Source organism: Pagrus pagrus, assembly GCF_965226575.1.
Source record: "Pagrus pagrus genome assembly, chromosome: 17".
NCBI lineage: Eukaryota > Metazoa > Chordata > Actinopteri > Spariformes > Sparidae > Pagrus > Pagrus pagrus.
In genome coordinates, this window is record NC_140201.1 from 15,118,659 (window position 1) to 15,145,035 (window position 26,377).

Consider the following 26,377-nt stretch of genomic DNA (forward strand, 5'->3'; position numbering starts at 1 on the left):
AAAACAGGCCTTATCAGTTTCTCTCTAAAGGAACAGGAACATGTATTTTGGTTATTCCTTTAGGCAAGAGTGATTATTAAATTCTTAGGTGTCACTTCTGTAACTGGATAGGAAAGAAAAGGCCTGCAGTTGCATGCGTTCATTTTTGCTTTTCATAGATGAGCTGACTGCCATCTTGTGGTAACATTTTATGCTTACACATTATACTTTTTAGGCAAATTACAGAGGGTGAAGTGAAAAATGAGGCCAAGAGAAGACGATGTCCTGTAATTTTTCCTTACATCAAAGCATACTGTGTCACATCAGGTGTCAACTCTCCCATTTTTCATCAAAAGACAGTAAAGTGTGCACATGAACAGAAACAAGGGCAGGAGAGAGGTTTTGAGAGCTGCCTGCAACAACCCTAGTGTGTGCCAGGAGGACTGAGTTGAGTTTAGAAGCACTGACAGGCTGCAGTGTCAGTAAAGACATCAAAGTCCACACAGATAGAAACCAGCTGACTGAAAGTTGTGAACCTCACAGCCCAACTCCACCAAATAAAGAGACAAAGAGAAGAGGTAAATCCTACTGCTGTCGTTTCTGCGGCATAGAATTCAGCCACAGCGCACATCTGGCCACACACGGCAAAATCCACACCGATGAGAAACTGTTTTTCTGTGAAGTGTGTGGTAAGGAGTTTCGACATGACAACAGTGTGAGTGTGCATGTGAGGATTCACACGGACGAGAAGTCGTACCGTTGCAGGATTTGTGGAAAAGATATCCGGCATGTGGGGAACTTGAACATTCATATAAGAATCCATACAGGAGAGAAACCCTACAGCTGCACAGTGTGCGGGAAGAAGTTCAGTGGAAATAATCTGATGACAAAGCACATGGCTGTACACACATGTGAAATGAGGATGAGGATGAAGTGTGTTTAGAAGAGGTTGAGTTGGCATGACTTCATGAGATTTGCAGTAATGGGATAGCTAGTTGTCCTGATAAAAGGCAAATCTGCCTCTGATATAATAGGAAATGTTGAATTACAATGAAAGGTGTGATTCATCTTAATACCTGTTTGTAAATTAATTAACTGGATCTCAGACTTACAGTTAAGTTTAATTATGTAACTCTATGCATGCATTTATGTTTGCATCAGACTCCAAGTTTGAGTAAGGCACATTGCTACATATTTCTACAGGTTCTTCAGCTTCTAGAGAGGATAAGGGGGTCTGAAATAAAGTTTTATGTAACTTCCTGCAATATCATAATTCATGCATTACTGAAGTTTCTTTATTGTAAGTGTTACCGGGAATGACATAACCTAAAGACATATCATCTCATGTATTTCATTATTTATTTGCATCTTGTTTTTTTTCTTGCTACTGTCCACCTCACACAGTGGTTGCCTGCGAAGCTACTTGGTTGCCATGGCGACTGAAAGTAAACATCGCGCCTGTTTGAGGTCTCTTGCTGTGGCTGTGCTGCGTCCCAGCTGTTAACATGTCGGAAATGACTGCTTTGACCAGAAAGTTGATCCAAACTCAGGCTGATACAATCTCGAAACAAGTGGAGCACTGTGAGTATCCCTTTAAATGATGCTAAGCTAGCCCGCTAATGTTACGTTTCGTTGCTTTTTAATTGACGGTACCGGCTAGCAATGCAACTATAAAGAACTCAGAATGTTACACAGCTAATATAACTCATATTTTTATGACCCCAGTCAATAAAACAGAGGTTAAGTGTCTCATCCGACACTACAAGCAGCTCCTGGGGCAGCCAGCTGTCCCTGGAAGAGCAGCTCACGGCCTGGACAGAGGGACGTTCAGGAGCATACTGCACAACATCTTTAGGATGACCGACGACATGATCATGGATGGAGGTATTATTCCTGTTGTGAATGGTCACAAATAACGAGCAGCAGATTGGATGCAGAGTATTGTTCGATAACCTGGATATGCTCTGATTGTCTGTCCTCCAGTCTTCAAGACATTTGACAAAGACAATGATGGCTACGTCAGTATGAAAGAATGGATTGAGGGACTGTCTGTTTTCCTTCGAGGGACCTTGGATGAAAAAATCAAATGTGAGCCCTCATCCCAAACACAAAAATCAGACTTAGAATCTGTGTGATCCAGGTAATAACTCTTGCCCTCTGTGCCCGGCTCAGACTGCTTTCACGTGTATGACTTCAACGGTGACAGCTACATCTCCAGAGAGGAGATGTTTCGGATGCTGAAGAGCAGCCTGATCACACAGCCCACAGAGGAGGAGCCTGACGAAGGAATCAAAGACCTGGTGGAGATCACGCTCAAGATGATGGTGAGGCATCTATAAACGTTTATTAACTTCTGTGTTCATGTATTCCCCACACATTGTTGTTCATTTCTTTCATAGGACCACGACCATGATGGCAGACTTTCTTTTGCTGACTTTGAAAAGGCAGTGAGAGAGGAGAATCTGTTACTTGAGGCGTTTGGAAACTGCCTCCCCGATGCCACGGTAACCACCAATGAATGGCTGTATAAACACTGTTATAACTCCTTTTCCAAAAGAGAGATTCTTACTTTTATATTCTATTCTTTGTTTTTTACAGCGCATTGAGACATTTGAGAAGCATGTATTTCAGGAAAAACTGGAACAATGAAGAAAGCATGTGTGTTTTCAGCTGTCGTTTTTTAATAAAAAAAATGTTAAAACAAGCTGCTGAGAGAAACTGTTTGAATGGTCATTTTGAAAGTTGTTGCAGTAATATCTGAATGTCAGCTTGCTTGATCAAATCCGCCGACGCGGTTTCACCTTTTTCGCCACCGGTTTGAGGTCCGGTACAGATTCCACCTGAAAAACATGAAACAAATGATTTTACTGACATGAATAAAGAGATTTGGAGTGCAGTGAAGAATTTGTTTAATTCTGAATGTACAGACTACCTGTTTCATTGTGTTCCTGATCAGGCTCACAGTTGTGTTCAGTGACACATCCTCCATGTCTAGTTTAGCCGGCTCTGGTAGCTTTGGCCCAATAAGTGGCTCGTTGCTTCTAGTAACATCAGTCAGCGAGTGCTCCGCAGCCTCCTCCATCTTGCGTTTCCTGATGTCCAAGTGTGTGGTCCGTGGGACAAATCTGACTGCAGGAGGCTGATTTGAGGTGAGTCTGTGTTCTGTGCCTCTGTCTTTTTGTGAAGCGGTTTGGCTGGAGCTTGAACTCTGCAGTGGCTGCTGATTTGTGTCAATGATGGCATTATGTAATGTCCCCATTTTATCCTCTGTTGGTGTAGTCCCATGCTGATTTCTATGTCTGTAGTAATGATTTTCCCGGGGAGGTAATGGTAAAAGAAAGCTTGAAAAATGGCTGATGTTTGAAGTCTCCCCTGTATTATCATTGTAAGATGTTTCATCATGTCTGGTGGCAGTCGTCTGTGATGTGGTGGCTGTGTCTGATGAGGCCGGCTCCTTGTCTCTTGCCTCCTCCTGTTCCTTTTCTCTTGCTTTGTAACAATAATATCAGAGAAGAAAGCCAGCGTCAATAAATAGTTTAAGTTTGGATTCATTTTTCATTCAAACTGTTAAAAAATACAGATATTTAACAAAAGATCAGACAAAATACAAAAACGTTTTATTTCCTTTAAGAGTAAAGTGTACCTTTATTATGAACAGCCCTGATTACATATCTCCTCCTGTCCTGCAGCTTCAGCCTGGTGTCTTCCACAGTCTCATATTCTGGGACGTAGCACACATGCAGCACACCTCCATAGAAACTCTTCTCATCCATGCGTCGTTTGGCTGCTCTGAAACACAAACAGTTTAAACAAAATTATCCAGCAAGTCTTTCCAATGTTGCAACAAGTGCATTGTAATGGACAATAGGGTAGGTCACTCCTGAACCTGGCACTGGTGAGCTTCTGGAACTTGACCAGGTAGACCTCGGTGAACTCCTCAGCAGGGTACTCGTCCAGCGGCCTGTACTCCTCCACGGCTCCGTACAGGGCACACAGCTGGATCAGCTCTGTCATCACTCCAATAGCTGGGACCCCTTGGACCATCACGTAACGAGACTCTAAGTTGATGGTGTAAACCTGAGGATGCACAGGACAAACGTAATAACATTTGCTTTACGATGTATTAGCAACACGACGCTATATGTATTGTTAAATTGAATTATACGCGATATTTACCTTCTAGCTAAGAGTGACACTGTCTCATAGCTAAACATACGCTGCGTTTTTTTCACTGATACTTTCAAATTCTTACCTTAACAGCTTTAGCATTCCTTCCCTCTCTATATTTTGGTCGAGAAATGCACACTCTCCGCTGTTCGTGGTGTTTATAGATCTCTGGGGCATCCCAACAGCCTGAACTGTTCCTGACAGGGGCCGCCATGTTTCTGGAAATAATGATCCGGTTGACACACTTCACAATAAGAGCACATTCTATCTCGAATACGCAGTGATATGTTGCGTGTCCGTGTGCAATATCTTATTTTGAAAACCGATTCAGCTCCTTATCAGCTGCTTTGGTCTAGCTGGGCACACACGGAGCACATCGATCAACTATGAGTTTGTTGCAACATTTGACGCTAGCAGCGCCACCTGACTTGTATTTATTCATGTGAAAATTATGTTCAGCAATCAGGGCATTCAACCCGTAACTGTTGTTTTTAACAACACAAAAAACTGCTTTCTTCACCTCCCCTCGAAGTTGGCGTTGCATCTTTCCCTGAACGAGGTAAGTTAGCCTAGCTAGCTATACAGCTGTCATGGTGTCAGCTAATATAAGTTCAGTTTTGGGTGACACCCCTCAGTGCTTGTTGGGTTTGTTAACGAGTGCTTTTCGATTCCTGTATTTATCTATCTAATAAATGTTGCTGTCAATAAGAGACTTTCTAGTGTAAGTTGTACCCATTGTTTACATTACAGACTTACTAATGGCTGGGCTCAACATGTCAACGTGCTCACTAGCATAAAGTTTATTATGACACATGACTCCATTACATGCCCTATTTACAGTTAAATGAACAGTATGTCAGCCAGAAAAGAAAACATCCATCAACATAAGGGGGCAGACAAGCTTTCTTAGCAGTGTGAAATGAGGATTTAATACACATGGTGTCTCCTTGGGTATAATAACAATGCAGGTAATTATACTTAGTAATAAATATCGACAAGCAGATATAAGACATTGTCATATCAAAGATCCCAGTGCTATGGTATTAAGTATATCTCACTATTCTTGTAGTAGTTCCCTTGCAGCCTCACTTGGTGGTGACAAAACTTTATATTTCAAATGAAACAGGAGGGTAAATGCTATTGTAGTCTCACAAATTACTGCATGGTCTTGAATCCTGTTTTGCTGTGATCAATTATCATTCAAAAGAACACCGGGTTTCAAATGGCAACTGTTTGATAATGTTTGAAGGAGCATACATGAGGAAGTTTCCATGATACTCGAACAAGCCTTTCTGCTTCTCTGTTTGGCTGGTGGGTATGGAGGATTATTGGCTCAACCCTCCAGTTTGACATCTTTACACAGGAATCAAACTTGTTTTAGCTCTGTCATTGATAGTTACCTTAATCTCTGTTAAAGGACTTACATGAAAATTACAACAATGCAATGCTTTGTGTGTCTTTGCTCAGAATCAGGCTTTGGAGTTGTCCTGGGGCGATGGATCTACAGTTTTCCTCAGCTGGACTCACAACAGGACCTCCTCCAGCCTGGACAGCCATAAAGTGGAGCTATGTCGACAACTGGGAGAAAAGCTGGGCCTGAAAGATGGAGAGCAGGTATGGCTCCAGAGTGAGCAGCAGTTTGGTCTGTGCCCTGTTTCCTGCCTGAACCGTCCATAATGACACAACCTGGCTAACTGACTGGTTTTGTGGTTCCTCTTAGGGTTTCCTGAGACCATGTCACCAGGTTTCATCAGTGCATCAAGTGTTTGTGGAGCCTCTGTCAGCTGATGATTGGGAAATCTTGGTGGGTGAGCATAAGTGTCTTAGAGTCAATTGTAACCTGAGAGTACTAGAATATTTCACTCAAGTAAAAGTACTGCTACTTTAAAGAAATATAACTCAAGTGAAGGTGAAATTAGTTGTGTCAAAATGTACTCTGATAAAAGTAAAAACTAAGTCAGACTGACAAAACTATGGACATTACAGCGGTTACAACGAGCATCATTAAGCTACATAAATGAAATGACATGCACTTCCACCATTTCAAACGCACACCAGGGGCAGATTTGTGACCCAGAACCTCATCAAACAATATGTTACCATCTGTTTTCTGTGAATCACCACCACCAGGAGCTCCACAGTGCCGCACTGGAGCAGCAGCTGCTGGATCAGATCAGAGTTGTTTTCCAAGATGCTGTGTTTCCTGTGTGGGTGGACAGCCACACAGCCATCTACATCCAAATAGGTTAGAGTTAATACAATAATTATTATCTTTTGTCTCTAGCAAAGAGGTCTTTTAAATTTGCCTCGTCTCTCTTCCAAATTGAGAAGTTAAATAAGACATGTGTGTTCAACTGGTTAAGCCTACGTGCTCGAGCATTTGTTCATCTCCTTTTGTGTGTTATTAATATCCAGTGACAGTATTCCTGAACACAATATGATCTGTTTTTAACTTTGTGCAGCATCACTTTCACCGTCTGTGCCCTACGGTCGCCTGGAGCAGTTCACAGAACTAGTTGTCTCTCCTAAGATCCGCCCTGGAATTGGCAACCTCAGTGCTTCTCCAGTGAGAACCAGCGAGAAGCAGCATTTTCACAGAAAGCAAAATATGGATAATTCCTCCCCTGCAGGACCATCGACCATTCCTCAAAACCACCAGTGGGGTGGTATAGCGGACCTTAAGAGCCTACTACGCTATATGATAAAGGGTACCTATGATCCGGTTAACGAGCTACAGCCTGTACCCAACATCCCAGCCCTCTTCACTGACTCCATCTACAGAGTGTGTGCTGCACCTCCAGCCTCTCTTTGCACTATAAGCCATGTCGCAACTGGCGTCATTCACTTATTTCCTCTGAGCCATCACTCAAATGCTGGGCTTACTGGAGGTCAGTCCCCAGTGACGTATGGCCTGCTCTCGAAAGTGCCCTCGCCTAAAGAAACAAGGGACAGAGCCAAGCAGGCCATGGACAAAAAGAAGAACGCAGGAGTCACTAAAGCTGCTGCTACAGCAGATGGAGGAAAGGGGATAAAAGAAGAGGAAGCTGCGGTGGTCAGGGTGGTGTGCCATGGAACTGGAGAGGAAAGACATCTCAGTAAGGGAGAGATCCATAGTGGAAGAGTATGGGTGAGTTTGCTGTCTAACAAAAGAATAGTTGATTAATTTATCCACTCAAATTTATCTAAGTCATATCTTTTGTATAAATTGTGAATTTCAGATCCCACAGCCCCTGGCCACGAGGTTGAATATCATCCCACATTCAACAGTTAGAATTAAACCAGTCAAATCAGCTATCAAAGTAGCCTCCTCTATTCGCCTACAGCCCCTAAAGCCACTGGTGAGTGCTGGAGTAGCCATATGTGGTTACTGTGTGGTGTAAAGAGATTTCTTTTTTTGGTCAGATTCCTAAATTGTCAAAGCTGATTAAGATTTAATCCAACTTTTTCCCTTATGTCCATGTGATCTTTGATATTTTCTCCTCAGCCTGAGGAGGAGGAGGGTGAGGAGATTCAGACAGCTTTCCTTGGTTGGCTTCACACTCAGAGTCATGAACCTTTAGCCTGTCTCACTCCACGGACTGGCAACATCCTCCTACATGGAACTGATGGTGATTCACTCTTCTCTTACAAGTTATTTTACAAATCTGCTGATGGCAGTATAATAAAATTACCATTATACTGAATACCAAAGAGGCTAAAAATCACAAAATGGATGCATTAAATTATAGTATATTCAGCTACGATAAAACATCCCTCAGGGTTTGTATTGATGCTAGAAATCCTTGAACGTGGTGTTTTCAAGGTTTGAAAAGTGCTTGAATTTTGGATGAAGTGCTTGAAACTGAAATTGTATCTGCATTACTTTCATAATATATTGTTTTATATTGGTCAGGTTAAATAGGATGCCAAGTGTACAGACACCTGACATATTTTGATACATGAAACTTCTTTGTGTTTACCTTTTAAGGTCCGGTATTGTAGAAAGCTACATTTCCATGTCTTTTTTGATTATAAAACATTAGCAGTTATAGTAGTAGTAGCATGAAACTGCCTTCAAATGAGCCGTCAGGACTTCTGTCAGGTTGTGATGTCACAACTGTACAGTCACCGCCCTCAACACAGCTGTGGTAGCAAAAACACCTGCAGAGCTCATGTGGAAACTCATTGGGCAGTGCCTGTTCAGGCCTGTGACAGCAGACCAATCAGAGCTGACTTGTCAGGAGGGGGCTTCAAAGAGACAGGCACTGAAACAGAGTGTTCAGACAAAGGGTGAATAGAGGTGCAGCAGGAAAGGACAGTATGAGAAAAAGAATGTGTTTTCTCAACATGAACGTAGACACCGGGAATAAAAGTATAAACCTGAAAATGAGCATAATACGGGAACTTTAATGTGTCATCCTTCTGTAGAATGCCATCAACAGAACTTTATTTTGTTTATAGCTCAATAACATGTGATTTAATGTGACAAACTAATGTTTGTATATAAACATGTAATTGAAAATGATGGAAAGGTGCTTGAATTTCACTATGGAAAAGGTGAAGTTACCCTGACTGTTCTCCTACTTTATTTCTTATTAATAGCAAAGTTAGAGTTGGCTTTGACTGTGCTGAAACCGGAAGCAGAGAGTGACCCTCCAGACCAGCTGTTCTTATTATCACCCGCGGTTATGCGGAAGGAACACATACAGGTACAAGCATGCAGTTTTTCTGTGCATAATGGATAAAACAAAACCTCTCAAAGCCGCTGGTGCTGCCATGGTTTAAACAAAATCTCACACTTGCCACTGTGTGTCATCTACAGGTAGACAGAGAGCCAGTGGCCACACCTGCTGTGACGTATGTAGCTGAAACACCCAAACCAGAGCTTCCCTCCCTCTGTATTCTTGGGTAAGCGTGCAGCTATTTGTGAGCCTGTGCATGAGCAGCTTTCATTTCTTTCTATAAATCTCACTCCTTCGTTTGTCCCCAGTGGGATGGATGAGCTCAGTAGGACTGGGTTCCAGTTCATCTCCCACAGCCTTCTGGGTAGTCCCCTCTCACGAGAGCTTGGCACCACTGGACGGGGTCTCCAAGGAGGGACTCTACTCATCACTGGCGCTAAGGTATCTATTTGAGTGCTGATGTGGATTTTTTTCAGCCTGAACTCGTCAGAGAGACATCCTTAATTATATAGTTTTGTATACATTTAATTCACATTGTTATGTATCCTTACAGGGAAGTGGAAAGAGTACCTTGTCCCGAGCCCTGTGTGGAAAAGCTAGAGAACATCTGGATGCACATGTGGTGGTGGTGGACTGCAAAAAACTACAAGGTTAACAAATGTGACTGAATTTGTCATGTTTCTCCTCTCATTCATTATTGTTTTCCCTGTCAACCGTCTGTATTTATGAAATTGTGTGGGTTTTTTTTTTTTTAGGCAAACGGGCAGAAACAGTGAGACAGATGCTGCAGGATATTTTTGAGCAGGCGGAGTGGAGGCAGCCTTCAGTTGTTCTGCTCGATGACTTGGACCATATGACGGGCGCACCGACCTCACCAGAACATGAGCATGGTCCTGAGGCGGTGCTGCAGCAGCACATTGCACAGAGTAAACCATTGATTCTTTATTTTTTTATGTTTATGTGTGTTTTGGGCGGTAGCGTTTGTTGTCATTGGGTAATAATAATAATCACAGGCCCTGATGCTGATTGTTCTCGTCTGTTTGTGGCTGCAGGTCTGAAGGATGTGGTGGACGAGGTGGTGCTTCACTCCAGCCTGGTGTGTCTGATCATCACCAGCCAGAGCGAGCATTCCCTCCACCCCTCCCTGACAGAGGTGCAGGGGTCCCACTTTATCCAGGGCTTTGTGCACATCCAGCCACCAGACCAGGTCAACACACGAATATACACAGACATGCACACACTGGTAAAGGTAAAAAGAAAAAACCCAACAGCTGTCTTGTTTGCTCTTCTTTGTAGGCTCAGAGAGCAGAAATCCTGCGCCGTCTCATCCTCAGGAAAAACAGCCTATCAGAGGAGACCTTACAGACTCTAGACCTAGCAGCTGTTGCCAAGGAGACAGAGGGATACATGCCCCAAGACCTGGTACTGCTGTTGGAACGGGCCGTCCATGCCAACACTGTACAACAAAGACACAGTGACCAGGGTACCTAAGACTTTGGCTACACTACGCTACGAATGATAGAATTCATGATTAAGTTCCATTTTGTTTATTATCACATTACGTGTCTCTCAGGTGTGTGTCTGTCGTCGAGGGACTTCGTGCAGGCTCTCAAGGGATTCACGCCTCCCTCTTTGTGGGGTGTTGACCTCCACACCCCAAGTGGAGTTGGGCTGGAGAGAGTGGGTGGGCTGAGGGAGGTGCGACAGCAGCTAATGGACACCATACTGCTCCCTGCTAAGGTCAGTGTTCGTGTGACTAACCTCAAAATAACCAGGTGTGTTTTCAGTCAGATGGAAGAAGTGCTGTATCAGAAAGGTGAAACACAAGATATCAAGTTAAATGAAGTGAATGTGATTTAAAAGCGTATCCTTGCAACACAAATAGGAGTGAAGTAATGAATACAGACAACGAAAATGAACTCTAATTGATTTTAATTAAATGAAACTAATTTATTTAATCAGTCACATTCACCAGAAGATTTATCTTCACCACGTTCAGTTTCGAAGCCTCTGAATTCATCCCTTTCATGTCTGCAATTCAGTTTCATCTACAGCCATAAATGTGTGAACAGTCGCCTTGTTTATATGCTGTGTGGTAGAAAGACGTGATGGGTGACACTGGATTTGTTTTGGGATTCAGCAGATCATCTTCCAATTTAAAACCTAGTTTTTAAGTTCCATCACAACATCATGCTTTTTCTATGATTGAATTTGTGTTACTTCAGTTGTACAATTGCACAGTTATGAGAAAACACACTAGGCTGTCTGGAAATTGGATGGTTTTATTTGATCTATTTTTATCGTGTAATGAATCTGCCAGCTCTCGTAGTCTTCAATCTCACTGTCTGTCAGTCTGTTGCCGACCCATGAGCAGGTCCTGGAAATTAAGGCCTCCGGGGTGCAAGTCTTATAACACTTAAATCTGTCTTTTTAAGAAGTTTGCACTTTATACAGTAGATACAGAAAAGTTAGTGATGAGAAGTGCAGACTGTGTGTATTTACTGTTTTGTGTAGCGACACCAAACTGTCCAAATTACGATTTACTCATGGTACTCTTGGCTCAATAATGTCACAATGATATAAAATTAGCCATCATACAGTGTCTGACTTGTCCCCTCTTAAAATTTTACAATAAACCACGATACGTGAAATGACTGTCGAGGTGATTTCATGCATTGTGATACCAAATCATTATTAATTGTGTGTCTTTGGTGTGTTGCAGTATCCCATCCTGTTCTCCAATCTTCCTATCCGCCATCGCTCAGGAATATTGCTGTACGGAGCTCCTGGTACAGGGAAGACCCTGCTGGCCAGAGCTGTGGCCAAAGACAGTGGTATGAACTTCATCAGCATCAAGGTAAGCTGGGCTTTTGCACTGACAGTCAGGATAAAGATGATAGGTGTCTCTCTAAATGGGAGCAGCTTGTATATTAAGTGACACAGTATCTTTACCTCTCTGTAGGGACCTGAACTCCTGAGTAAGTACATTGGAGCGAGTGAGCAGGGAGTCCGTGATGTCTTCCAAAGGTTAGTGATCCTTTACACTCCCTCACTTTTTTATGACTGCAGCAGACCTTTATAGTTGCTAGTTCTAATGAGTGAATCATCAAATATTAATAGTATTTGCGAGCTCCACCAACAGACATTCCTGGAAATGTAATAATTTCCTTTCATCTGTTTGCTCCAGGGCACAAGCTGCCAAGCCGTGCATCTTGTTCTTCGATGAGTTCGACTCTCTGGCCCCCAGGAGGGGCCACGACAGCACAGGTGTCACCGACCGTGTGGTCAACCAGCTCCTCACCCAGCTGGATGGGGTGGAGGGACTGCAGGGTAGGTCACACAGAAGCATACTACATAGTATATGTTCTCTATATATTGAAAGAACGTTAGATTTTTCGATTTTACTGATCAGTGCTACAGTCGTCGTTTTAAAGGATGTCAGACATTTTGGAAAGGTTTATCTGATATTGTCATGTTGGTGTTGTTCTTACAATATCATGATTAATCTAAGCAACTGACTTAGAGACATTTAGATTAAATTGACATATTGTTGACCATTTTTTTGTTTTTGTTTTGTTTGTGTTTTTTTTAGTTTTCTGTCAGTTTGGTTAGGCCTAGCCAACAAGAATGCTTGGTTCAGCTTAGGAAAGATGGTTATGACCCACGTTTCAGTCTTTTTCTCAAAGTAGCAAAGCTGAATGGCAGTTTCAGATTGTGCTTTTCAAAGATATGAAGCTAATAGCTGGTAAGCTTAGCGTAAAGAATTGAATCAGAGGTGTTGGTATGCAGATTTTGTTGCCTTTGGACAGAGCCAGGCTAGCCTTTCCCCCTTGTTTCCAGTCTTTGTGCTAAGCTAAGCTAAGCTAACCATCTCCTAGATTCAGCTTCATATTTACCAGACAGACGTGAGTGGTATCTTTCTTCTCATCCAACCCTCTACAAGAAAGTAAATATTCATACAGGTATTTCCCAAAATGTCAAACCATTCCTTTAATTTAAATGCATAACAGTCTTTCATGTTTGCTTTTGTAGGTGTTTATATGCTCGCAGCCACCAGCCGTCCAGATCTAATTGATCCGGCCCTGCTGAGACCTGGACGACTGGACAAATCCCTCTACTGCCCCCCTCCTGATCTGGTCTGTTGAATTAAAATCAACCACAAATCAACACTTTCTATTGACACTACACTTTACACTGTGATGTAGATATGTATATGTGCAGAAATCCTTAAAAAAAAAAAAAAAAAAATCAATGTTCAGTGAAGACCCAAGACAGTTCCTTGATATTAAATCCAACTGTTGACCGTCACATTTCCAGGAGGCTCGTGTGGAGATCCTGAAGGCTCTGAGCACCGGCATCACCCTCGCTGCTGATGTGGACCTGGAGCAGCTGGCTGCAGCGACGGAGCAGTTCACCGGGGCAGACCTGAAGGCCCTGCTCTACAACGCCCAGCTGGAGGCCGTCCACAACAGCCTGGGCTCCGGCACACCACATGTAAGTCTGTTGTACTCAGAAGAGAAGTCACAGAAGAGCTCATTTTATTGAGGCTGGGTTGCCTCTGGCTATTAAAGCAGGAAGGCAGGGAACTGTTGGCCGGTCCATTTTCAAATTATTTATTAAGCAGTCGGTTTTCTTTGTCCCTGAAGGCTTGTTAAATGAGTTTTGTATGCATCTCGGCATGTGTGAGTTGCTCTACTTGTTATTTCATTATCAATTCACTCCATAATTCAAATTATCCCCAACCATGGAGTCAAGGATATGATTTAATAAGTTAAACACTTACCAGAGGCAGAATGAGCTTTAAAGGGGAACTACCGCTTTTTACAACCTGGACCTTATTTCTAGCATAAAATATGATCATTTACTCACCCAGATAACTTTGGTGTCATTTGAAGTCGTTTGGATGAAATTAGATCCAGTGTAGCGAAGGTATATCCATATAATGCGAGTGACGGGGCACTGAAACACAGCCTCTATATAACGCATTATCTGCAGCGAAACTAGTTCATTTCACCAATATTTTGTTACGATACGCTAGTGCTATTCCCCTCTGAGTCCGGGCTCGTCTGTTATCAACATGCGGGGTCAAACTAGCAGTAGCAGCTACAGGTCGCGGATGCGCGCGCAGCTCAGAGACGACATCCTCCAGGTCAGAGGTAGTAGGTCAACCTACAGACCCCGGATGTTGACAACAGACGAGCCTGGACCCAGAGGGGAATAGCACTAGCGTATCGTAACAAAATATTGGTGAAATGAACTAGTTTCGTGGCAGATAATGCTCATAGAGGCTCCGCTTCAGTGCCCCGAACACTCGCATTATATGGATATACCGGCGCTACACTGGATCTAATTTCGTCCGAACGACACCAAATGACACCAAAGTTATCTGGATGAGTAAATCATCGTATTTTATGCTAGAAGTAAGGTCCAGGTTGTAAAAAACGGTAGTTCCCCTTTAATCTAACTGCAGTAACACAGTGAAGCCACATTGCGTGTTCTTGTTCTTTGGGCTCGTGTATCTAAACTTTGGCCTTCTGTGTCTGGGTGATAATCAGGAGCTGACCTCTGGCTCAGAAAGCGACATGAGCCTGTCCTCCATGATCTTCCCAAACAACTGCAGTGGCTCAGATGATTCAGTGGGGGAGGGAGAAGCAGTTGCGGGGCTAGATCAGTCCATGGTTCTCCTGGAGCCCAGTGAGCTTAAAGTAGAAGACGAACATCTTGGAAATGTCTGGAGACTCTACTTTGGAAGCTCCTATGAGTCAGAGTCAGGGAATTCGCCGATTTCTGGACTGGTGAGCTGCCTTTTTTTATTGAAACCCACTTCTTTCACAACACACTGTATAATTTCACATTGCAGACACTGTCAGCCATGCCTTTATGGTTAAGTTAACCATGAAATTAGAGATTTCATATGTCTTAAACTTTTTCCAGAGTGAGCTGAGATGCCAAGACCTTTGGCAACTTTTCAACTTATTTAAAAAAATAGCTCAATATTTTTGGGAACACTCATTTGCTTTCTATACAAGAGTGAGATAAAAAGTTTGATATCATGGTCATGTCAGTGCATTAACAGAGCTGTCATCAGGACATAGTTAGCCTAGCATAGCACAAAGACTGGAGACAGCGAGAAACGGACCACTGACACTGTGATGGTGTGATTGCTAAATAATTACACATGCTTAATTTTGTTTGTTTACACATAACACATAACTCTCCCTAAAACCACAACTTGTTTTTACATTTGTTTTTGTACAAATCAAAGAAACAACATTTCAGCTTGGTTTGTTATGAAGTGGGTTTTTAACAGAGCCAGGCCTGTTATTTCTTTGTGCTTTCAGTCTTTGTGTTAAACTAGACTAATGACACCTTGAGTCCAGCAGTGTATTCTGTCATTAGACTGATATCGATCTACTCAGACTGCCTTTAAGAGGCTTTACAACTCATTCTCTCTCAAGCAGACACAGTTAATCAGGTAGACCTGCTACCGGCTGATGCTCAGAATTCATTTCTGATTGAAGTTGCAGTATTTTTTTATGGGGAGATCTTACTTAACATGGTTAGGAACGAGACTTATATTTCTACTACATAGTACTGAAAATGCTACATTGACTCTGGGAACTTTTGTTATGTGATTTTCACATCTAAACTATTGAAGCATTTACAAAATTCTGCCCTGACTTCAGTCTTTTAATATACACATACACCTAAGCTGTATATACACATTAACAAAGGCCTCTGTAATTACGTTACCCTGAATGCAGTGGTGCATTTCAGTGGTTTAGAAACATCACCATTTTTTTTGTATCTGTCCATTTTCGCTCCCTTGACAGATCTCCCAGAGCGCCTCTGGATCCAACTCCATGAACCATGACTTTTCAAGGGCGTCAGTCCGTGACCCTGGGGGCTTGCTCCCACCTGCCTACATGTCCTCCCTCCGGAGCGGGTACGAAGAGCTCGGCCCGGAGCAGCTGGAGCGTCTACAACAAGACGTTAATAACATCAAGAACAACTACAGAAGATCCAACGTACGAGACAAGAAATTTATTGAAATACTGTTGTATTTTGTTTCTATTCTATTACTTTCTATAAGGTTCCATTCAGTACTCGCAATGTTTGGTACTAAATAACATCATGTATTATTTTTGTATCTATTTGAAACTAGCTTATTGAATTCTCTACTATTCTACTCATGGCTATTGCATCGACCAGTGTTGTGAGATTGGTTGTGTGTGTGTGTGTGTGTGTGTTTATGTGCGTAGGAGGACTGTGTGCGGGTGCGATCAGCCTCGAGCCAGCCGGGCCTCCTGCTGTGTTCGGCTCATGTGAACTCCGCCCTGGCTGCGACCAAGCCGTCTCTCAGCAAAGCCGACTGGAACAGATACACAAAACTGTGAGTATAACGACGCCAGACTGGACTGCAACAGTAACACAAAATGACACTAATGCAAATATATGAAACCATTGTCTTTTTAATCCACAGGAATATATTAAAAATCTTTTCACAGAAATGTCTTTAATAGTTTCAGTTGGTTATGAAATCTATCAGGCGTATAATGAGTCATTTAGAGTCTCACCTACAGCAGGAAATGAAAAACTTTTGACAAATGGGTGTTTCAAAGGTGTTGCCAAGTAGCAGCAATAGAGGGATGTGATTCATTATTATAATCACTCTCACAGTATTCAGCATTTTTTTCTCAAGTGGAATTACTTTGTTGTGTATTTTGTGAAATTACTAGAATTATAGCCGAGCTGGAGGAGTGGAGAAATTGCACAGTCAACTATTTATAGCTGCTGACTCATCTCTCATGTGTCAGGAATACATAAAGTTGGTAAAAAAACAAGACAAATATTATAGATCCTTCCTTTTGTTAGATCTGTCCATCAAACCTATTATAAATAAACTGCATTTGAATTCACTTTGATTTATTTTTTTATTCATAGGTATGAAGCGTTCGGCGGCGCAGGAGACGGAAAATCTGTTCACTCTGTCACTTTTAAACCTGGACAACGTGTGACTTTAGCTTGATCAGACGTGTTGGTTTGACGCAGATAATTTTTTATTTTGATGCTAACTGATGAAAGCTGTGATGCATTTATAATTTAACAGTCAGTGCAGTTTAACAGTTGAAGACAATGTGAATGGATATACTGTTTAAATGTTTCCTACTGACTTGATTGTGAAGACGTTTGTGTACTTAAAATGTAATTACTGTATATATGTATAATGAGTATAAAAGATCTAATTACTAGAATTAAACATGAAATCTTTGTACTCTCTAGTCTGCAATGGTTTAGTTGTTTTCTGTTTACAGCCACTGGATGGAGACAGTTTTCTTAATTTTATGACCTTAATATATTTACAGGTTACGTTTTTGAATATCCTCCCTTTTCAGATGTAGTTTTGATTTTAAACCATGTTTTGTTTTGCATCGTGTTGAGAGAAATATTTCGGTAATCAGAGGTCCTGCCCACCCACACGTGTCTTCACTCTTAGTCGTCTGCTCAGGTTGAGGTTGGGTGGAGCTGTGCTGGAAATGACAAACTTCAGTCACTAATGAGAGTGATTAACATGTAAGTTAACCTGAGATGTACCGCAGTTTGTACACAATCACACACTACTAATTAGACAAAACACCTGTGTGGGTTTGGCATCAATGAAAGGAGTCTTAATTAATCAAATGCATATTTGCACAGATTTATTGAGGTCCAGACCCTCTAAAATAGCTATTATCGATAATAAGATTTGTTATGCTGCTCCTTGGACTAATTGGAAGTAATTCTTGATGAAGTTTCACAAACTATTAATTTAAAGGGGATCAGTCTAAATCTATTTAAATGGCCTCACATATAAATTAGATGATTAAAGTAATGAGAGGCAGAAAGAACAATTGGAGTTACTGTAGTCACTGGATTTAAACAGAGAAGTCCATTTTAAACTTCCTGTAAACAATTTTGAAGTGTCCACATGCACAAATCCTGTAGATTATATTGAAGTGTCACAAACTTCTGCAATACGATGTTGCAACATCAGTCGGCAGCAAATTAAATGATGTAACTAAGAAAAATTAAACAATACTTAAGGTCTTGTCTTTCTCATTTTTACAAACCTAAAAACATCTTAGGTTTTCACACATTATCATTCACAATTACATATTAATTGTACTGTTATCTTTAATGAGCAACAGTAAAACACTCTATTCAATTCCCTCTCTGTATCCATTCAGGTGCAGATGACGTTCATACTTACAGCATGCAGTATTTAAGGGTCATAATTAAGGCAACTTTTTCAGAAAATAAAGTACCATAACCTAAATTGCCAAATCATGAAATATTGTAAAAAAAATATTATTTACTAATATAGAACACCATGATGATGAAGCAGATGATGGGTCACTTTACGTACTTTCAAAAACTAACTCTTACCTTTACAGTCCAAAACAGCTTTTTGAACATCAGCCACAGAAGCAGCTGAGATTTAAATTAAGAATAAGCACGGGGTAAACCCATATTTTAGAGAAGAGGCAAAAAGAAACTTCAAAGATTGCTTGTGTTGTGCCCTCAGCAGGAATTAACTGGAACAACTGACTGGCAAGGTAAAAGAAAAGAAACAACATGAAACAGGTTTTAAAGCTTTAGAGCAGGAACTTTGTGCAGGTCCTGAAGGATCCTGGGGCATCTTAAAGAGCTGAAAGTCTTACCTGAGATTGCACCAGTAGTCTTCAGCCTGTTCCTTGCAGTGAGCTGTCTTGACAGTATTTTCCTTATTGAAGCGCTATGCCCGCTGCCATCCTACACACACCGGCGCTGGCAGGTTCTGCAGTGGTAAATATAGACGCACTGGGCTGGATTTGGTTCACATTAGTCTCGTGTCAATTCCACACAATGCAGCATGAAAGGAAATGGCCCAATGGGAGACTTTTTTCTTTCTATCCTAATTTATGGCTCTATCTCTATCTGTCACTTTTTTCTCACACATGAGGATTTTTTACTCAAGGACATTCTTTTAAAATACGCAAACAGGGAGGAAACAAAAATGACATCTATGACTTTGACGAGAAGCATTTTTGTGTCATGGTACTGTCTGAGGGACGTGCAGACGAGGTAAAAGGTCTGATTTGTACCACCGATATTGGATATTGGTCTGATACTGACTCAGATAGGCGGATTGGGAATTGGAAAATGTTATTTTAATGATTAACAATTAAGTACATTTGCATCTATGTATGTTTTTTCTTACATTTTGTTTTTAAAAAGTTAGGAGAGCAGTGATTAAGTCAAGCCTTATACATGACAGAATGATTCCAGGCTCTTCCACACAGTGAGGCATACAGCTATCTCTGATTATTCCTGGAAATGTATGTAAAATGATCCTAGAACACCGATCTCAGTCTCGCCCAAAGTAAATTCAAAGCTGTTGTACCATCTGGAGTACAGGCATGGTTTTGTGCTCTTTTGGAAGGTGACAGTCTGAATCATAAGAAGCTTTGAAAGTGCTTCTGGCATTGATCTTTAAGAGTTTAAACACACTGAAATATTTAATATTTTTCCTTGATGGAATATTTTAATGCAAACATAAGCCTGCAGATCTATAACTGCCCCTATTAGCATGAACACTTAACACATGTTTTTCTAAGGAAACATCGCTAGTTATGACATTTAATTGGCTACATGATGCGTCAGTCACCCTGTGGCCAGTGTGTAAGTGGCTCAGGAGAGAGGGGAGGGAAGAGAGATTGGGTATCATGTCTTAGCGATCACTCGTTGGCTGTTGTTGGCTCTAGGGTGGGCATAGAAGCTCATATCTACTCATTTGAGGTGACAATCAAATGTGCAGAGGTTGGTGGCCATCTGGGTATCACTCATATTTATGAATATTGGCATATGGAGTGTAATGGAAGGAGTTTTTGACAGATAAATTGCAATTGGTTGCTTTTTTGTCGATATTAAAGCATGGGATATTGTGTTTTAGACTAAATATTTTACTGAAATGGATGTGCTGGACATCAGAAGGCTTCTCGGTATCGGTAGATATCCAAAGCCCTGTTAACAGTATAGGGAGTGAAAAAGTCGGATTGGTGCATTCCTACATACCATGTAACAATAATATTGATTGTGTGATGCAGTATCAATTACTGTGTGGGAAACTCTGCTTGCTATCTCCAGAGAGGGTCAGCTAGGAGCAGCACCAACTGGACGTATTGACCCCGTTAGGTCACCTAGTTGGAGGACAGTCCCTCTACCCATCAGGTTTCATTTGGTGCAGCCTTGGGTGGGGCTGGCAGCGGGGAAATCTTCAAGATTTATTGGTGCATCACACAGACATCTCCTGTGGTCCTCAGTACATTGCCATCCATCTTTCATCCCCCCCCACACGTCTTCTCTGTCAAATCCAGACACCCCTGAACATATGGTGACTTTCGAAAAACTCAGAAGCAATTAAAGGAGCAAACCTCGCGGTCCAAAAACAGACTCCTGAGGCAAAGTTCAGCTCATTTGTTGCCTCCTCTTCTCCTCTTCTTCGCCTACCCCGTCCTCAGTGGTGCCTCGTGCTCTTCAAAGCCATCCTGAGTGATTCACAGGCTCTGGTTGACAACAAAGTACCCGTCCATTTTGCAACATCAAGAGGTGTCAGCCTTCACCAGAATTAGATCCTGAGCGCCGCGGCGGAGAACAAAAGACTTGCGTATGACATGTTCACTTGCTGAGACTGCTTTTCACCAAAATAGAAAGTTTTACGTGTGTTAAAGTGGGTAAAGGGGGAGACGAGGGTGGTTTAGTGACATAAAGAGGACATCAAAAAAAGAAAATTCCATGCTGGGGTTTGACTTAAATGTATGTTTAAAAAAAAAAAAAAAAATGAATGAGAGGCAGAGATGACAGGTGACTTTGGGACCATTTTAGCTCTGTTAGGTTTTGTTTCTTCTTGACAGATGGTTCCTGGTGTGCGGGAATATGATAAAAAAAAAAAAAAAAGTGCAGGCATTTCAGAAATACAGACACCATTGTTCTTTAGAATAATTACAAGGCAAACACGAGTTCTGGATGAAGAATTTCCCCGGTTCACATAGTTTTTGATGTGTACTTTTCTGACAACATCTTATTCAAACTTTAACCAACGAGGAAAGGGAGTTTGGTTTCCAAGGTCATAAAAGTGCTCAGAAAGAAACCCAGTAATATGATTGAATGCTCCACAACAGCTACTAAATATACTTTGTGATGAGATTTATTCTTAAGTGCTGTTTCCAAGAGTTTCGTCTCTATGAGGCAAATGTTGATACAAATAAACTTGATCACCTCTAACAACAGCTTTTTTTTCAGAGCGAATGCATCTTGGCAGACTGTTCCTCTTGCAGCCTGTTAGAAATGCATTAGTCCTGGAGTGCTTGTATAACTCTTGTAAACACTGACCGACTGCAGCAGTCTCTTCAATCAATCGCCACACCAACACCAGGGAAGACTTTCAGATTCATCACTGAGATAGCTGAGATTAAGCAACTGTTGGGGTGGACGTGGAAATCAATTTCAGAGTTGTATCCGTTTATCTGAATCACAGTTTCCCACTCTGCAGGGATGATCTTTGTCTGGGTTAATGCAATCATTTCGCCCTACTAATCCTGGCCCAGGGCCCCAGGTGCTTCAGTTGGAGGAGCAGGCACAGCCATCGCTCATCTTCCTCCATCCAGTGAGGAAGTTTACCGGCCAACTCTAGGCTTGAACTGTTAACATGCAGTTACGGATGTGTGACACCTGAGTTACCACGGGAATATGAAGCAAACAGTAAAAACCCTTCAAATGTAGGAGGTTAACAAACCCTAGATTATTATTCTACTACAGAAAAAATATCTAAGGGCATTAAATTAACATTCATGTGGTGGATTCAAGAAAAAATACTCCATTATATTTACTACTACAATTATACTTCCTGATGCTTTTAAACCTTAAACATGCAATACATTTTTGGTCACTTGGGGGCAGCACAAACAAGTTTCAAACACAACATTGACATATCACCTTTGAAGTCGTAAACAGTTGCTTATTTACATATCCAGTTACTAAACAACATTATTATTCATTAGACATTGTTTTAAACTGGTGAATGCAAGGCCCAGATCACAACAACCCATCCTTGTACCTTAACAACTAAATAATAAATAGGTCGATTGCCACTGACTCCCAAAATGACATGTATCAAAAGGCTCGAGGTTCAGGCACTAAAACTATTTGGTTAGGTTTAGTAAGACATTGTGGTTTGGGTCAAATAACTGCATTATGGCTTCATGTGCAACCAGGCGGTCAAATGAAATGACTGGAAAAGGCATGAAACAATAATGAAACTTCCTATGAAGCTTCATAATGAGAAGGGGAGCAGCCAAATCGGATAGTAACTCCCTACGGCAATTACACTTGATACTTTGTTATTATAAAAATATCTATTATGCCCCCTTTAAGTGTTTCTTCATAGCATTGAATATTCATGGACATGTATTCTGAATCAGGCCAAGTTTGATAGCCTCCTCGGGTGTTATTTATAAGGCGATAAACAAAAACAAAAAAAATCAGTTCTACTTTATCAAGACTGTTTGGGTTGGAACCGTAGCAAACAATCCCTCATTGGTCATCAGATTTAATCCAAATGTTGCCACACTCTGATTGGTGCTCAGATGTCCGTGGCACCACCTTTTTTTCGACTAAGCCCCGTCCACCTCAAACCGGTTAGGAGATCAGACAAAACAACATGGTTCTCAGGGCCTTTCTTCTGTCTTCTTCGTATTTAGAATAAGAAAGATAAAAACATTTATGTATTTATGATCTATAAGAGGTCAAATCTGAGTTATGAATCAGTAACTCGCTGCTCTCACCTGATGTGTCTGCAGCACCCAGCATCGCTCAGTCTGCTCCACACTGCCCGCCATCTTGCTCTCAGGCCAGGTGAATAATAATGTGCAAGGGAAATCGATCAGTCCCTCCACTAATCAATAACATCAGTGTAGCAGAGCTCCTATCTGCGGCCTCTGATGGGTCCACAAACTTCTCCGGTAATGAGAGACTGAGAGACAACAAGCTGAGAAAACAAGTCAATACGAGTGATGAGCAGGAAAACTTGGAATAGCTCTCACACATTTCTTCTCTCTCTGCCCCGTTAGCTGCTCTTTTTGGCACCATTAGATTTGTGATTTACTCGAGTCGGATGACATTTTGTCAATAACGCCCTTAGGGAACGACTGAACTACGGCATCGCATCCAATAGCAAAAGACAAGAAATAGCAAGTATAGCTCTTTTGTTTGTGTTGGCTTCACCTTTAATCCTTATGTACTTTGAAGACACTTTGATGATGCAGCATAAAATCTTTAAATGTTCACAAGCATCCTGACCTAAAGTCTGATGTTACTGCTGTATATATAGAAGCAAGACAGCAGCAACAACCAGTACAGGATGTAGTCCAGCTTTGAGGAGGATAAAGGATAGTTCACTTATATCACACACGGTGACTGAATTGGTTTTATTCGCTGAAATGTTGAGATATCTGCAGCTGTTACGTCTGCTGCTACCCCTAATGTGGAGGTGAATTCAATTTTATTTTGAAAAATGAGACAACACCCTGGATAATCCTCCGACTATTAGAACTATTGCCTGAGTATAAATTGTTTTTTGATGGCGTGTTGACCCTGCAAACACCATCAGAAGACATTAACGAGGGCAGAAGGCTGACGAGTCTGGATGTCATGCCAACTTGTCTGAGAGGCTGCTCTGGAAGAACGCTTGCCCATATAATCAGTTCCAGCCTTAATCTGATTTGATTAGTGTGTCCTGCTGGATGAGGAGAGGAGCTGCACCCTGCTGGCTGCGGCCCCTCCGGCTGCTGTCACACACTCTGCGTGAAGTCTCCGAGAAACTTGTAATGAGGCCAGCCAAGTCCTCTTCCCTCCTGTCTTTCTGCTGTCTCACACAAACACATGATGGCAACGAGCGCCACAGGGAATCAAGATATGGTAAGCACATAAAAATAGCTACTTTGCCAGCTTGTCTCCTCCAGCAGCGCGCACACACACATACACACAAATATAGTGATGATTGACTTGGATTTATATCGCCATAAGATTCCCACAGAGGTGTATAAGCGGGCGTCAGAGGTTAAATCTTGGTTTTAACGTGTGTCTATCAAATCTGGATCAATATCTCAATAAAAGCAAGGTTCACAAGGAGTGGACAAAATAATAAAAACACTTTTCCTGTCTATTGCATTATGTTGTCATGATATGTGGCCCTCTTCCTCTTGTCACATAAAGTTGTAGTTCAGATCTGATGATGAATGAATGTAACTGAATACATTTACCCGAGTACTGTACTTTAACACAATTTTAAGGCGCTTGTGCCTTACTTGAGTATTTTCATTTTCAAATACTTTATACTTCCACTAGACTACATTTTGGAGGAAGTATTGTACTTTTTATTCCCCTACATTTATTTGATAGCTTTAGTTACTAGTTACTTTTAAGATGACATGCTGCGTTAGAGCCAAAGCAATGCATTTTTGAATCAATTTATTGTGTAGGCAATCAGATTAAAAGAACAATGATTACGAGATTCGGAAAAATACTTACCTTTACTTGTACTTTTGATACTTAAGTACATTTATTGCCAGAATATTACTATTAATACTTAAGTTTATAGTATTAATACTTAAGTGGATACTTGAAGACTTTTCTCAAGTAGTATTCATATGGGTAACTTTCACTTTCATTGATATTTTAACATAGTATCTCGACTTTTACTTAAGTAGGACTTTTGGGTACTTCTTACAACACTGATTTCAATTACATGCTGTTTTTTCGTATTCAATTTGAAGATGTAATTTGTAACGTTTCTGTATTAAAATGGTCAAAAAACGACTAAACCTTTGTTATATATTTTGTTGAGTTGTGTACTTACATTATCCCAAATGTTTCCAACAATGTTTAAACCCAGAGAAATCTGTAAATTATTTGAGGTAACATTGCATTTTATTTTGGTCCCCTGTCACTATAACTTCCTGGAGAGAGTATTTGTATTTGTATGACCTCCCTTGAGCTCTTCCTCTTTCTTCATCCCTCTCCATCCTTTTAACTCTTCCATCCTTGCTAATGAGTGTCTAATAGACTTTCATCTGAGACACCGGCTCCAGTGAGTAATCCACTTCACAGAGTGGCCCACAACACGCCGCAACTTCCACTCCCAGGACGGGAGCCATTTAAGTGTGACTGCTGGAACATCCGCATGCTGTGTGTGAGTGTATTAAAGGACTGGGTGGTAGGCGGGAGAGAAAAGAGTGCTTTCTTTTTTGCCCAAGAGAGTGTGAGACAGATGCTGTTAGGCTCTGACTTACATTTCTAATGAGCACAGGGGCATCAGTATCCATTGGTGAGTAAACAATCTTCCCCTGAAGACGGAGCTCAGTGGAGGTCTCTGTGCTGGCTGGTAGATAGAGCCGTCAAGCAGGAAATGGTGTCACACACAGAGGAGTAAGGGACTGCTACGACCTGTGTGCAGGGGAATAAATATCCTGTGACACAGCCATGCATGTAATGGGAAAAACCAGGCACCAAAACCAAGGACACTCTCACACACAAAGGCAACCTGAGCTAAAATATTCAGCGTAGAAACCAAGGTAGACCATAACTCAGTCTCATAAATCATTGAAGTGTTTGACAGATTGTTTTCCATATAAATATTTGAGGACGATGACATGTTGCTTCAGTCACTGTAGTATTGAGATGATGAGCGAATTCTACGGATTTAGAAGTGGTACTACCTTTTAAAATGGCATTTTCTCTTCACATTGACATGTAGAAAATGTAACAACTTATATTTGCACAGAGAAACTTTGATTTAATGAAGATAAAACATGAGCAATTCAAGAATGTTCCAGAAATAACAGTTCTGAAAGTGATACAACAGAGTGTACTGAGGTATTTTCAATGTCATTAGGTTTGGACCGGGTCCGTTGAGGTTACGGTTTGATGCTGCTGTGGCTCAGAGGACACCTGCAGGCTGTGCAAGCTGGACAGGAGGAGATGAAGCTGGAGACTCTGAAAGAGGAGGTGGTGTGATGGTGGAGAAACTGTGCCACTGTGCACAACTCCTCCAGCCTATCTAACCATGAGTTGTGTGTGTGAGATGAGCAGTGGAAGTATTCAAATGTTTACTTAGGTACAAGGTATGTAAGTTTAATCAGGAAAATGTAAATAAAGCATGAAAAGCAAAAAGCACTCAATGCAGTTAGTTTTAAACTAGTATATGTTATATCATTAGCTTATTGTTATGAATGCATTAAAGGATACGGTCACCCAAAAATGAAAATTCAGTCATTATCTACTCACCCTGCCGATGGAAAGTCCGGTGAAGTGTCGTAGTCCACGAAACATACCTGGAGCTTCACAGCAAAACAGCACTGCAGCGTTCTCCTTTACACCCTTTTTAAAGCCAAATAATTCACTGTAGCTGCTGAGCTAAATGCTTTAGCACATATAGAAGTTTTAATTGGTCTGAAATATTTGTAACCCACAGAAGACAATCCACAAATCTGTAC

General features: G+C 41.4%; 2 protein-coding genes across 4 annotated transcripts; one reads left to right on the top strand and one right to left on the bottom strand.

The window, feature by feature from the left end:
- The first annotated feature begins 1,379 nt into the window (after window positions 1-1,379).
- On the top strand, window positions 1,380-17,082 carry pex1 (peroxisomal biogenesis factor 1). 2 transcript variants are annotated; one of them, XM_084379800.1, is made up of 28 exons: window positions 1,380-1,560; window positions 1,705-1,863; window positions 1,963-2,067; window positions 2,152-2,303; window positions 2,379-2,483; window positions 5,614-5,760; window positions 5,867-5,950; window positions 6,277-6,391; window positions 6,609-7,273; window positions 7,365-7,484; window positions 7,631-7,754; window positions 8,728-8,834; window positions 8,948-9,033; window positions 9,116-9,248; window positions 9,361-9,457; window positions 9,563-9,733; window positions 9,860-10,014; window positions 10,104-10,290; window positions 10,381-10,547; window positions 11,530-11,664; window positions 11,770-11,834; window positions 11,995-12,137; window positions 12,840-12,943; window positions 13,125-13,301; window positions 14,363-14,602; window positions 15,641-15,835; window positions 16,070-16,200; window positions 16,752-17,082. In XM_084379800.1, the coding sequence occupies exons 1-28, from the start codon at window positions 1,485-1,487 to the stop codon at window positions 16,834-16,836; spliced, it is 4,230 nt and encodes a 1,409-aa protein (XP_084235926.1). In that variant the 5' UTR covers window positions 1,380-1,484; the 3' UTR covers window positions 16,837-17,082. The 2 variants fall into 2 exon arrangements, with proteins under 2 accessions (XP_084235926.1, XP_084235925.1); XM_084379799.1 differs by lacking the exons at window positions 1,380-1,560; window positions 1,705-1,863; window positions 1,963-2,067; window positions 2,152-2,303; window positions 2,379-2,483 and adding an exon at window positions 4,527-4,705.
- Window positions 2,639-4,366, bottom strand: rbm48 (RNA binding motif protein 48). Of its 2 annotated transcripts, none has more exons than XM_084379801.1 (5): window positions 4,232-4,366; window positions 3,866-4,056; window positions 3,623-3,768; window positions 2,912-3,468; window positions 2,639-2,819 (listed from the first exon to the last, which is right to left on the bottom strand). In XM_084379801.1, exons 1-5 carry the CDS (start codon window positions 4,358-4,360, stop codon window positions 2,757-2,759), a joined length of 1,086 nt encoding a protein of 361 aa, XP_084235927.1. In that variant the 5' UTR covers window positions 4,361-4,366; the 3' UTR covers window positions 2,639-2,756. The 2 variants fall into 2 exon arrangements, with proteins under 2 accessions (XP_084235927.1, XP_084235928.1); XM_084379802.1 differs by having other exon boundaries at window positions 4,156-4,244.
- Window positions 17,083-26,377: the final 9,295 nt, after the last annotated feature.